At 40.3% G+C, this 13451-nt stretch overlaps 2 protein-coding genes across 6 annotated transcripts in view; both read left to right on the forward strand.

The window, feature by feature from the left end:
• Nucleotides 1-1386: 1386 nt before the first annotated feature.
• On the forward strand, nucleotides 1387-3877 carry LOC112223539 (putative protein PTGES3L). 2 transcript variants are annotated; one of them, XM_024386607.2, is made up of 7 exons: nucleotides 1387-1599; nucleotides 1850-1963; nucleotides 2237-2291; nucleotides 2461-2562; nucleotides 2885-2974; nucleotides 3068-3130; nucleotides 3275-3877. In XM_024386607.2, the coding sequence occupies exons 1-7, from the start codon at nucleotides 1559-1561 to the stop codon at nucleotides 3281-3283; spliced, it is 474 nt and encodes a 157-aa protein (XP_024242375.1). In that variant the 5' UTR covers nucleotides 1387-1558; the 3' UTR covers nucleotides 3284-3877. The 2 variants fall into 2 exon arrangements, with proteins under 2 accessions (XP_024242375.1, XP_024242374.1); XM_024386606.2 differs by having other exon boundaries at nucleotides 1391-1599; nucleotides 2237-2303.
• A 4841-nt stretch (nucleotides 3878-8718) lies between these two features.
• Nucleotides 8719-13451, forward strand: part of LOC112223240 (formin-like protein 1) — a 53018-nt gene continuing 48285 nt past the window's right edge. For 2 of the 4 annotated variants that reach the window (XM_042305400.1, XM_042305403.1), the window contains exon 1: nucleotides 8721-9566. In XM_042305400.1, coding sequence (XP_042161334.1) covers nucleotides 9408-9566 — 159 coding nt within the window. In that variant the 5' untranslated portion in view covers nucleotides 8721-9407. Of the gene's footprint in view, nucleotides 9567-13451 lie in introns of all 4 variants that reach the window. The other 2 variants (XM_042305402.1, XM_042305401.1) reach the window with 2 other exon arrangements.

Below are 13451 nucleotides of genomic sequence, written 5' to 3' on the forward strand. Positions count from 1 at the left end.
CCGCTGTGGCCCCGCCCATTAACGTCCCCTACTGTACTGGACCGTCCCCGCTTCCCGCTTGTCCTATCTTATAAATTTACCAAAATAAGTATGAAGAGAGGTTGCTGCAGATGCAGGAATGCCCACATGCAAGAACGCCCCGAATTGCGGGTCGCAGTTGCACCCTTCTCGCAAGCCCACTACTTTCCTTTTGACACACCCACTTGCCCATACTCCAGTTGCCATATTGGGATGCAGCTACCCCCTTCTCGTTCTTTTGGCAGCAAAGAAACAGGCCTGCGTGCAGTACATAAACATTTAATAGAACGTTCAATTGAACGGCAACGGTGCTGTACTGAGCGACCATTTAAAAAACTGAGAGATGTTGGGTTGTGGCTTCAAAATGCACCTCTGCGCTTTAAATACATCAGTCATTGCTTCAAGCCACACCCTCGCACACCCACCGAACAGAGCAGACATGCCTCAAAGTCTGTTCGAAAGAATGTACAAGGACATTTTGGGGAAACATGACGTTCAGTTTCAAGCCGTTTCACAACATAGCAAACATTCAAGCGAAATGAACGCACTCCAGTAGCTAGCTAGGTTGTCAAATTAATGTGATGGAAAATGTTGTCTGAAGAGAAAGCCTTGAATTGTACATCTTGTCTCATACAATCATTGTTTCCTGTAGGTGCTGGGTAGAGATGATCATGACCCCCGCCTCAGACCTTTTAACATAAATTGTTGCATTTTAGATAACCCTAACCCTTTTCCTAACCTTAACTTAATTCTCCTAACCTGCTACATTAATGCTCCTAACCTGCTGCTTAAGTTTTACTAACCTGCGACGAAAAGTTAATTCTGGCGTTAATTTGACAAAAGCTGGATCCCTTCTAGCCATGACCAACTAAGTTAGCAACTAGTATTTCCGATTTTCAGCTTCTGCATTCAAAATAAAAGCTGCCAAAATACTTTTCCCACAAAAATGGGTTCTTGCATTTATTGAGACAACTTATGGAAATGCAATGTAATTACAAGTATCCATGTAATACTATTTTCATCCACTTTAGCTATTGAAATAATGTGAATATGTAGCACATGTATGTCCCACATTTTGTAGGCATCTGGTGTGACTGTTGTGTGACTTTCTTCCACAACTTTGAGTCTATTTGTATTCCAATTCTGACCAATAATAAGCATATTGACAATAAGTTCTTCAACCCTATTTAAAAATTGCAAATGAGGCAGCTATCAGTTTCTGTCTGTCTTCTGGCAAGCTTTTCATTTTCCTCCCCCATCTTCTTGAGTTCACAGAAGGTGGGATGGCCCTGGAGTGAAAACCGAAAATGCCCCTACTTTCCAGAGAGTTCCACTACAGCCTATAGGGATAGGGAAGTGGAGGGGGGAGGGGATATGTGCCCTTAGCAGCTGATACCAGCTGATCTAAAAATAGTGCAGGTCCTAGTAGATAGACTGCTAACTATTCTGAGTAGGCTACTTGCTTTCTCAGTCAACTTCAAAAGAACCATAAACGTCCAGGGGCATATTATCTCCCTAGAATCAACAAAGTACCAACAAGATGGCCATGTTACCAAAAAACCTTCCCAGACCAGAGGAGTGGTATGTATTGCTAAGAAGCAGTTTTCTAATTTGACAGACTAGGTTTATACACTAGCGCTGTAAAATGAAGTTTCCAGGTCTCTTACCCCATGTGCTTTTAGTCAGTCGGTAGATCCCTTGTAAATTGGGCATATAATGCAAATGAAAATACATTTTGTTACATTATAATAAAATGGTATTTAGTGATTAGTCTGTTAACATATGCAATATAACAATATTTTAATGATGATTTGTTTGTTTTTATCAATAGTCAAGGAGCACAGACTCTATGGTATGACAAGAAGAAATATGTGGCCATCAACTTCATGGTGCAAAACCCCAAGGATGTTGAGGTTGATATTCAGGATACCTATATAGTTTTAAGGTGAGTTTGATCAATTTGTAACCCTAAAGTATGTGATCTAGCAAGTGATGTTAGTCTAAATAGTGTCTAAATTGTGTGTGTGTGTGTGTGTGTGTGTGTGTCTATGTATGTGTGAATGTGCATGTGTGTGATTTCACAAACAGGCCTGTGTTATCACTCTATAATGACTTGTACATTGCTCTTATAAATAGTATATGTTATTATTGTAAAGTGTTGCGTTATAGCCTACGTTTAATGACATTGTATGTCTCTGTGGATTTGTGTCTATGACAGTTGCAAAGACGTTGATGACAACAACATGTACAATCACATTTACTTCTACGACAAAGTAATGAAATTCGTAAGGACTTTTTTTTCTCGTATCAAAGTTAATTTGCTCACAACTAACATAGAAAACACTATGCTTCAGTATTCAGCACTGTAATGTATTAAAAAACAGATATAAGTTACAGAGCATTATGGATACTGTAGTACATCACTGTGTATTTCTCTAACAGGACTCTCAAGTGAAAATCTATGATCGCAGTATCCACATCTTGATCAGGAAGGTTAAAGAAAATGTAGCATGGCCTCGCCTTCAGAAAGATGCCAATCTCAAGGTACTGGAACATTTGGTCTTCCGCTGAGAATAGTTAAGAGTAATGTAAGGGTGGACAAATGCTTCATGTGTTGAAGGTAGACTCAGCAATATGACATCATCATTAACAGTGGGGCGACAAAGACAATTTGTGCCCAACACTTGGGGCATGCTCACACTGGAAAGAGACAATCGTCTTGGCTGATTCAAATGATTTTATTGCTGACTTCTGACAGAAAGTCATGTGATGCTATGAAGCCGTCATATTACAGAGTCTATCTTCTACGAGAAAGAATGTTTATCAACATGTTCCCTCTCTTCCATCATTATTATGTATCTTGTAGCCAAATTGGATGGCTGTAGACTTCGAAAACTGGAGAGACTGGGCGAACGAAGAGGATGAGGGAATGGCGGAGTACGAACAATATGTGGAAGTAAGTGTAACTCTGCCAAATAGGCTTATGTCTATGTTTGAAGGTTTGCACATCTTACGGAGTGTGACTTTAATTCATGGTTTTCCATTTCAGATGATTCAGGATATAGGGAGCAAGAAAGGAGCGCCACCTGCGATGGATGATCTTGATGATCTGGTTAGTACAGCAAGGATATACCTCCAACTCACCTAAAAGCATTTTCCAACAGTCCTTATTATGGGCATATTTATTAGCCTACCTCTCACTTGTCTTTGTCAGCAAGTAAAGCGAGTTGATAAAATGAGTTGAATCTTTTCACAGAGTGATTGAACATTTCTGAAGAGAGCCTTTCTCTGCATTGGACGTGGTGGACGTGGATTGAGTCGTCAAAGCCACGTCGATGGACTTTGTGTATTTCCTGATGATGGTTTGCTATGAATGTGATGTGAATGAATGCTGTGTATTGCTAAATGTGTTTTCACTGGTGATGTTTTCTGTGTAATTTATCATGTTTTATTGAATGTGTTATTTATTAAATCAACTGAAGCAGGGGCATCATGCAACCCAAAAATCTGAGGGGGTACAAAGACAAAGAACAGGATGGCTGGGGGGTGGTGGCCATATGTTGGAGAAAGGAATGAGAGTCTTATTCAGTACATTTACAGTTATTGTTTATTTTTATAGTCTACCAACTTTTCCTGCAGGCATGTCTATAGGCATGCAGATAGTTAGACAAGCTAGCTACTTGATTGATAGCCTGAAATGGCCTCTTGGTAGTTAATTGGGAGATTGGGAACCTATCTGGGCTAGCTAAAGCCAACTCTATAATATTGCTTAGTGATTACCTTTTACTGCAATGGGCTAAATCAGGGTCACACAGAGTATTTCTGGGTAATCTACTTTGAAATAAAAGTATACACCTCACACACATGGTTATGAGCTTAAAAAATGAAGACACCTGTTCCATGTCAGATATTGAGTTAAAAATGTTAGTTTGCATCCCAATATTGCACATTATATACATCACAGAAGACTGAAATATAACAAAATGGTTTGACATAGAAACACCAGATTTTTGGTATTATTTAAAAAAATTAAAAAATGTTTAGTAATTATGAAATTCAAAAAAATATTAACATTCCACCCATGTGGCCACTAGGAGGGCGCTTTGGTCATTCAACTGCAGAAAAGTGCCGACAAACAGGGCAGATCTAAGAGGGCATGTGCCCCTGTGCCCCCTATGGGCATGACGCCTCTGAATGGAAGTCTTTTTTTATACTTAACTGTTATGTAATAATCTAGTATATTGAAGCTTGAAATGTAACAGCCACATCACACCCTATAGGCCAAACAGTACATTAATTAATTGACTTAATCAATGAAATCTATATTTGAAAGGCAAACCTTTTGGATAAAAGCTGTGCACTATGAACTTTTGTGTACTGCTAATACTGCTTTTATTATTTTTTGCTCAAAACAACATTTTTCTGTACATAAGTTTCTCTAAAGAGGTTGAATTCTCATTGCAGAAACAATAAATATTGGGGCAGCACATCAATCTGGTCCACACTGATTTTTTTCAGTGTGTAAAAAAAATACTGGTCACCAAATAATTTGGCCAGGTAAAACATTTTTGAACACACATTTCATGATCTGACGGTAGCCTACCTTTTGGGCTTTACATGGGAGATTTGTCATTTATTTCACGAGTCTAGGTCGATTTTCAAGCATTTGCAACGAAGAGTTGTTTGGGAGCCAAATGAGCCTCTCTTTTATGTGAATGGAGCCAAAACAGCCAGCTCACCGAAAAGACTTGGAATGCCCATCACACCTAATACCAGTAGGGGGCATCGTGACACCCTTATGGTGTGCACTCTGAAAATGTTATTTCATGGACATGGCCGGTGTGTACAACATATCAAGGGCTAATAACACATCCAATGCTAATTGTATTAATAGCCAGACATTGTTGGGTAAGTCATCTGTTTTACATATTGTAACGCTTTATGGGCCACCATGTTTGAGTGGATATACACTTTTAAACTAAAGACACTTGACAAGCAAGAACAAATCAAACATTCTTGTGATTGAAAAGCAGCCCATTCCATAACAGACATTTAGATTGCAGTTTGAATGTGTATTCATTTCCGATACATTCAGAGCCTTGTTTTGAAAAAGCTCAATTGTTTCATCTGTGTCTCATTAGGACACCATCTAAACTGATTACAGTCCCATATTGCATAGCTTTGAGTGGGATCAAAAACAAGTATTAGTGAGGTACTCAAATCAAACTTTATTTGTCACATGCGCCAAATAAAACAGGTGAAATGCTTACTTGCCCTTAACCAACAATGAAGCTCAATAGGGTTCAGAAAGAATGACCAAATCAACTACAGTAATAAATCAAATGTAACACAATAACGAGGCTATATACATTGTGTACCGAGTCAATGGTACAGGTTAGTCAAGGAAATGTGTACATGTAGGTAGGGGTAAAGTGACTAATTGTAGATAATAAACAACGAGTAGCAGCATACTTTGAAAAAGGGACAACACTTTCGGAGTCTCTCTTTTCCCAATTGGCCGACAACGACTGTTCAGAATCCATGGCTACATTGCACTAATCTTACGGGCATACAGGTCATTCATTGTGGCTGTTAAATAATGGTAAAAAAATGTCCAAGCGAACAAAACAGCGACCCTCTGTCTGTGTATTTTACCTTTATTTAACTAGGCAAGTCAGTTAAGAACAAATTCTTCTTTTCAATGACATCCTAGGAACAGTGACTGCCTTATTCAGGGGCAGAATGACAGATTTTTTACCTTGTCAGCTCGGGGATTAGATCTTGCAACATTTCGGTTACTAGTTCAACGCTCTAACCAATAGGCCACCTGCCGCCCCACCTATGCTGTTTGGTCAAACAGATTATGACATTGTTGCCGCCCGTAGCATTGAATGTACGGGAAGCCAGCCAACATTTGGCCACCCTTGATATTTAAAAATAAATAAATAATAGCCAATCAGCGTCGAGCTAAACTGAGCGAGCTCAGCTGTGAATGGTCCTGGCACACCAAAAAAAAGTGGAAAGGAAAGTCAACTTGGATTTGGCTTCACACCAATCACACTAGTCACCTACCTACTCCACCACTACTAGTCACCTACCTGCTCCCGCCTCCCGCCTCCCCCCTGCTACTTCCTCTATGAACATTCCCTCCAGTCTTTTCTCTGCCTACACCCCAATGGACATGTATTTATTAATTACTGCTACAGTTGTTATAACGTATACATTTCTATTGTTTTTTTTAATGACCATTTTCATTATTTTATTTCAATGACTCCTGCATGTTGGAGCTCCGAGCCTGCAACCGTGTAGATGTGACTGTTCAACACTCTGAATCCCTGAATTGACAGAAAACTAGAATTGTTGCATCTCGTTGTGCTGTTATCCTCCGGTGGCAATCTTGTAAAATCGTCCCTTTTCTAAATTAGCCATGGATGGAGATAGGGATTCATTCTGGCATGTGGTTTGACTTAATTCTCAGTACTGGCCAATGATTATAACGGAGATTCTGATCCAACCATAAATGCATACACTGTGCTCCTTGCCTGAGAAGATGGACGTTCGATATGTAGCTAGATGTAGTAGGCTAATGTTAAGTAGCTGGCTTATCGTTGCCCATTAGAGGAAGTTAGGCTAGAGAGCAAGTATTTTAGCCAGGTATCCTAGGAAAACTAAAACTACAAGTGTGTACTTTATGACGGAGTCATAGACTGTTTAAGCAACATGAAGGAGACGGATGGCATTGGCGTTTCTCTACAAGTAGGGTGAGTGAACATGGTTTTTTTGCACCTACGGACGCATAAACACACACACACACACACAGAAATCAGTACCACGGACAGCCTCATCATATTTAGCTTACATTGATTGGACTAAATAGATTTTGGTATATTTTAGTTGTCACTGTATTAGACTACGCATAGGTGATTAAAACAATGCAATTGTCACGACACATAGGTTGTAATTTGGCTTTTTTCCCCTTGCTTTGCTTCCCCGGTGATTTTACCCACACACTGCTACAGTCTGTTTCCAAAATGTTATTCAGTTGCCCAAGATTCTACTATGATTTGCTATCCACGTTATCCAACGTTTGATCAAATACTGGGTGTAGTACTACATTATATAGCCTCTGTTTTATGTCATTTTTGTGTGCTGACCAGGTGTGGTCAGACCTACCCCACTGGGCACAAAACGTCTAGTTTTGATTTACATTTGGTTGAGTTGTCAACTAACATGAATTCAGTGTGAAATAAACCAAAAATGTCACCATGTCATATGATTTAGTTTAAAGGTCGGGTGAAAAAAATACAAAATTCCTTTGACTTTTTATAAATCCAATTAGTTTTCCATGTTGATTCAACGTCATCGCATAGATTGTTTTTTTAAATAACACGGAAAGAATGTTGATTCATCCAGTTTTTGCCCAGTTGGACAGGTATCAACATAACACTCAATACTCATTAAAGCTTTACTACTACTTTACTTACTACTACTTTACTTACTACTACTTTACTTACTTTTACTTTACTATTACTTTACATTACTATTACTTTACTTTACTATTACTTATTATTACAGGTATCAATATAACACTCATTAAAGCTTCACTACTACTTTACTTACTATTACTTTACATTACTATTACTTTACTTTACTATTACTTTACATTACTATTACTTTACTTTACTTTGCTATGACTTATTATTACAGGTATCAATATAACACTCATTAAAGCTTTACTTTACTATGACTTATTATTACAGGTATCAATATACCACTCATTGAAGCTTTACTTTACTATTACAGGTATCAATATAGCATTTATTAAATCTTTGCTTCCAGGTAATAAGCCTTTCAGTAACACACCAGTCACTATAGTGGTAAGCCTGGATCATTAGCTGCCCTATCCCTACCATGAGCAACGCCTAGTACAGGTATCAACAGTTATGTCACTGCTATAGAACTTATGACTCTGATTTGATCCTGTTTTGAGTTATGCATTAGCTAACCTCACATCATGGGGCTGTTTTTATAGACTTTGGGCATTATGAGATTTCCAATGATGTAATACACTAGTCTAAATAAGGCTTTGATCTGCATTAGATCATGTTCAACAAGCTTACATTTTAGTCATTTAGCAGATGCACTTATCCAGAGCGACTTACAGTGAGTGCATACTTTTTCATACTCATCCCCCATGGGAATCAAACCCACAACCCTGGCGTTACAAACAACATGATCTGCCAGCTGAGCCACATGGGACCTGTAGAAGCTGTAGAAGTTATGCAGTACCTCCACTGTACCTCTGGCAAGGCAGGCTTCAACGTATTACTGCAACAGAACATTCCCTTGTTATTTTATTCAGCTCACACGTAGGATAAAAATCTCAAAAGAAATGGAATAGAAGATGATACAGGACTGTAACCTTTTGGTGATGTTAAAGAGTCAATGCTGGACTTGTTTCACCCACTGTAAGACATTTGCATTGAAGACAACTGTTTGTCATCTAAGGGAAGGATGTTCTCTCCATCTCATGATGTCCTTCTTCCCTCGGTCTCTGTAATAAAACACACCACAGAGTCTCTGGTTTTGAGAAGTCCCCTTCAACTGTACATGGAGGCACTAGGACCAAGGAAACACTATCACTCTCCTTTTCCTCCCTCTCTCTCTCTCTCTCGCTCTCTCTCTGGAAGAGCTGCCTATGCTGCTGTTGCCTCCCCTCTCTGTCTGTCCCTGCTTCGGATGGTAGAGTAGTTGGCTGTGGACCTCTGCCTCCTTGTCCTCTTCTCTCCTTCTCCGTTTTGACTACCAGGAGACCAGTTAGCCCCAGCGTCGTGTGTGGGCACCAGTCAGAAGAGAGTGGCTCCTACCTATAAGTCCCCAAGGGTCTCTTTGCCAGCTACTGCTGCCACTCAGGAACTAGGGTACTTTTTTCCTTCTCACTTTTCATCCTTTCTTTTTCTGTTCGAGGCTTCTCTGCAGCTGTGGTAGGACTAGGAGTGTCACGATCAAACTCTCCTGTGTCCTTCCTCTTTCTTGTTTGCTATCTCTCAATCTCTTGAAGGTTGTTCATGGTGCACAGGGACATTACTGACAGGTCTGAGTCATTTTGCATGATCACTTCCCCTGTCTGAGAGAATGAAGGAGTAGGAACATTGGAGAAGATGATTCTTTGGGCTGGCCTGCTTCTCCTGGGTTCATGGAAATTCTCAACGGTCGCCAGTCAATGCCACATGGAGTCTCATCTCAACAGGAAAAGTAGTGGAAGGACACATTTTGTTAAGCACATATTTTGAGTTCCAGTGCTGTGGAGTCGGACTGGACTCCTGTTTGGATTACTAGGGTTCGTGTCTGTGTGGAAGTAGCTGTAGAGTACCTGGCTCCGTGTAATCATGGGCAATGCGGCTGGGAGTATGGAGTTTCCAATGGGGAAGGAGGGGAAGACAGTGTCATTCCCCCCAGGCTCAGAAACCCCCCAGAAACAGGCGGCGGGGCCCAAAATTCCCATGCCGGCCGAAGAGGAGTTAGAGGAGCGCTTCAATGTGGTGCTGGTAAGTCGTCGTCGCCCACACACAGACACACACGGCCCAGTTTATGGAGCCTGTGAGGGCACACATTCTCTTTTACACAGTCCCATACAGAAACTACAAACAACACAATACAAAGAAACAAAGAATGCTGAACATTTTGAAAATGTGCACATCCCCAGGACAGGCTTATCAACGAGCAGGGTACATAAAGTGACTGTGGAAAGATAAATAAGAATTCCTTTATTCTCTGGTTTACAGAAGCATTGAGTTCATTGTAAGGTCAGTTGGGAATGGATAAAGAGGAAGCTCTAATCCATATTTGCAGTGGAAACGGCGTAATAAAAGGTTGCCATATACAAATATTACACTACATTAACAGTGAGCCTGTGACATACGGTTTCTTTTTTCATTCAAGTTTGCATTGCAAAGATATTTGTGAATCCCCTAATCCCAATTAGTTGTACAATTTCACGTTCATAACTTTAGTTTTGGTTTGTTATATCTACTACTGCAGTAGTACATCGTTAGACGATCCACTTTTTAAAAGATGGGGTCCATCAATATCACTGCAGTAATATTAACAGTAAATCCAGCCATTCACCTCCTAACCATCTAACACTAACAATCCCTATTACTCGATGATAATTCCATAACCGAATTGATGACAAGTTGGACATTCCTCGACTCCATAACTTGATTTTCGTGTTACTCCCTTCACTGGGCCTATTGGTCCTTGTCTGCAAAAATATCTAATAAGGGCAGGCTATGACTGAACAACTGGTGTTGAAAGCCAAAAACCAATTGGGTCAACATATTTCTCCCTGATATCTCAGCTATGCTAGATATGTTGCTCAGTGTGATCAATGCCATGATAGGCCTATAACATTTCATGCATTCTTGTCTTGTCTCTCGCACATCTATTTCCTTTACAGGTGCATTAGAGTGCGATAAGTTATAGAATGACGATGAATGCCGCATCCTCATTCCAGACCTACAGTACCAGTCAAAAGTTAGGACACAGCTACTCATTCAAGGGTTTTTCTTTATTTGGACTATTTTCTATTTTCTACTGAAGACATCGAAACTATGGAATAACACATATGGAATCATGTAGTAACCAAAAAAGTGTTAAACAAATCAAAATATATTTTAGATTCTTCAATGTTGCCACCCTTTATTCTACAATGTAGAAAATAGTCAAATGAAAGAAAAACCTTTGAATGAGAAGGTGTCCAAACTTTTGACTGGTGCTGTATGTATTTGTCCTGTAGATTTGCATCATAGACATGGTAACAAATAGATGGTGAAAGAGAAGACAGCTGCCTAACTTTGTGTCCTTAGAAAACCTAATGTCAGTTTAACATTCTGATATAGGCTAACTTGGTTAAGTAGACTTATTCAAGGGCCTCCCAAGTGGCACAGTGGTCTAAGCCACTGCATCGCAGTGCTAGCTGTGCCACTAGAGATTCTGGGTTCGAGTTCAGGCTCTGTCGCAGTTGGCCGTGACCGGGAGACCCTTGGGGCGACGCACAATTGGCTCAGTGTCGTCCGGGATAAGGGAGGGTTTGGCCGGCAGGGATGTCCTAGTCCCATAGCGCACAAGCGACTCCTGTGGCGGGCCGGACTCAGTGCATGCTGACACGATCGCCAGCTGTATGGTGCTTCCTCCAACCCATTGGTGCGGATGGCTTCTGGGTTAAGTGGGCATTGTATCAAGAAGCAGTGCGGCTTGGGTGGGTTGTGTTTCAGAGGACGCACGGCTCTTGACCTTCGCCTCTCCCGAATCTGTACGGGAGTTGCAGTGATGAGACAAGACTGTAACTACCAATTGGGGAGAAAAAGTGGTAAAACATTTTTTTTAAGTAGACTTATTCATAGAAATTACATCAGTGATCAATTACTAGTAGCACAGTAGTTGGTTTGTGCACATGTCAATCAACGTCCAATTGCAGCTACCAGATGACTGACAATCATACTATGATATTGATACGTCAGCCTGATGGTTAGTGTTACTCGGTCAAAATGAATGTCTGGATCTGTAATTCTAAGCAGTTTAGAATGTGATTAACTGACTGGACAGAAATTATATCTGAAAATGGTGTTGCTGAGAGGAATGTGTGTGTCATTCAGGTCACAGTCAGGAACATGTCTCTATTACCTGAGTCATACCACCACATGAGGATGAGATGTGGCCTTTAGCTTATTAACCAAGTGACTCACCATGTGGGATTGCTTATTCTCTTCAGGAAAACACAACCCAGCTATTTGATTGTTCATGGGCAATTCCACAGTAACGGAATTGTGCTGAGACTCTTAAAATGTACGCCAAGCAAAACCCCTTCATTTATAAGTTCAACAAACCATACAACTCTATGCACAATGACTACTTTTAACAATTTACCCTGAACATTTTTACAAAACCACATTTACTGGAAGAACTGTGCAGATGCAAAGTTTGGTAACACAATTTCAGTAAAATCTCCTTCAGGTTTTTGTGTCGACGTTTTCCAAACACTCTTAAATACCTGCTCCGTATACACCCGGTAACGAAATTGAGGTAACGGAATTTGATCATGGGTCCCTGATCGGTACTACACAGAAATACATAACTATGTATATGAATGTCATTGTCTTCATGGTGATGTATCCTAAATGGGTACACAAAGGTATAAATTTGAAATATCCTTTGTTGCATATTTGGGCATTATTCTAGACACTGGCTACTATTTTAATGAGTTCTGCCCCCAAACAAGACCACATTTAGTTGGTTTGGACCGGACCAAATCTGAACCAATCAAAAGTTTCACAAGTTCGGACGTCAACGTACAGCACAGTAGAGCTCAGTACAGTACAGAGAAGAGTTCAGTACAGTACAGAGTAGAGCTCAGTACAGTACAGTGCAGTACAGTACAGAGTAAAATTCAGTACAGTACAGAGTAGAGTTCAGTTACAGTACAGAGTAGAGTTCAGTACAGTACAGTAGACCTCAGTACAGTACAGTACAGTGAGTGCAGTACAGTACAGAGTTTAGCTCAGTACAGTACAGAGTAGAGTTCAGTACAGTACAGAGTAGACCTCAGTACAGTACAGTGCAGTACAGTACAGAGTAGAGTTCAGTACAGTACAGAGTAGAGTTCAGTACAGTACAGTGCAGTACAGTACAGTGAGCAGTACAGTACAGAGTTTAGCTCAGTACAGTACAGAGTAGAGTTCAGTACAGCACAGAGTACAGTGCAGTACAGTACAGTGGTTTAGTTACAGTACAGAGTAGAGTTCAGTACATTACAGTGCAGTACAGTACAGAGTAGAGCTCAGTACAGTACAGAGTAGAGTTCAGTACAGTACAGAGTTTAGTTCAGTTACAGTACAGAGTAGAGTTCAGTACAGTACAGAGTAGAGTTCAGTACAGTACAGTGCAGTAGAGCTCAGTACAGTACAGAGTAGAGTTCAGTTACAGTACAGTAGTAGAGTTCAGTACAGTACAGAGTAGAGCTCAGTACAGTACAGAGTAGAGTTCAGTTACAGTACAGAGTAGAGTTCAGTTACAGTACAGAGTAGAGTTCAGTACAGTACAGAGTAGAGCTCAGTACAGTACATTACAGTTCAGTTACAGTACAGAGTAGAGTTCAGTTACAGTACAGAGTAGAGTTCAGTTACAGTACAGAGTAGAGTTCAGTACAGTACAGTGCAGTACAGTAGAGTTTAGCTCAGTACAGTACAGAGTAGAGTTCAGTACAGTACAGAGTAGAGTTCAGTTACAGTACAGAGTAGAGTTCAGTTACAGTACAGAGTAGAGTTCAGTACAGTACAGTGCAGTACAGTACAGAGTAGAGCTCAGTACAGTACAGAGTAGAGCTCAGTACAGTACAGAGTAGAGTTCAGTACAGTACAGAGTAGAGTTCAGTA

Source organism: Oncorhynchus tshawytscha, linkage group LG24, assembly GCF_018296145.1.
Source record: "Oncorhynchus tshawytscha isolate Ot180627B linkage group LG24, Otsh_v2.0, whole genome shotgun sequence".
Taxonomy (NCBI): domain Eukaryota; kingdom Metazoa; phylum Chordata; class Actinopteri; order Salmoniformes; family Salmonidae; genus Oncorhynchus; species Oncorhynchus tshawytscha.

Coding starts and splice junctions, on each gene's coding strand:
- LOC112223539 (XM_024386606.2), top strand. CDS start 1,559: ATGGCCATGTTACCAAAAAACCTTCCCAGACCAGAGGAGTG. Junction 2,304..2,460: donor ACGACAAAGTAATGAAATTC/GTAAGGACTTTT, acceptor TTTCTCTAACAG/GACTCTCAAGTGAAAATCTA. Junction 2,975..3,067: donor AGTACGAACAATATGTGGAA/GTAAGTGTAACT, acceptor TTTCCATTTCAG/ATGATTCAGGATATAGGGAG.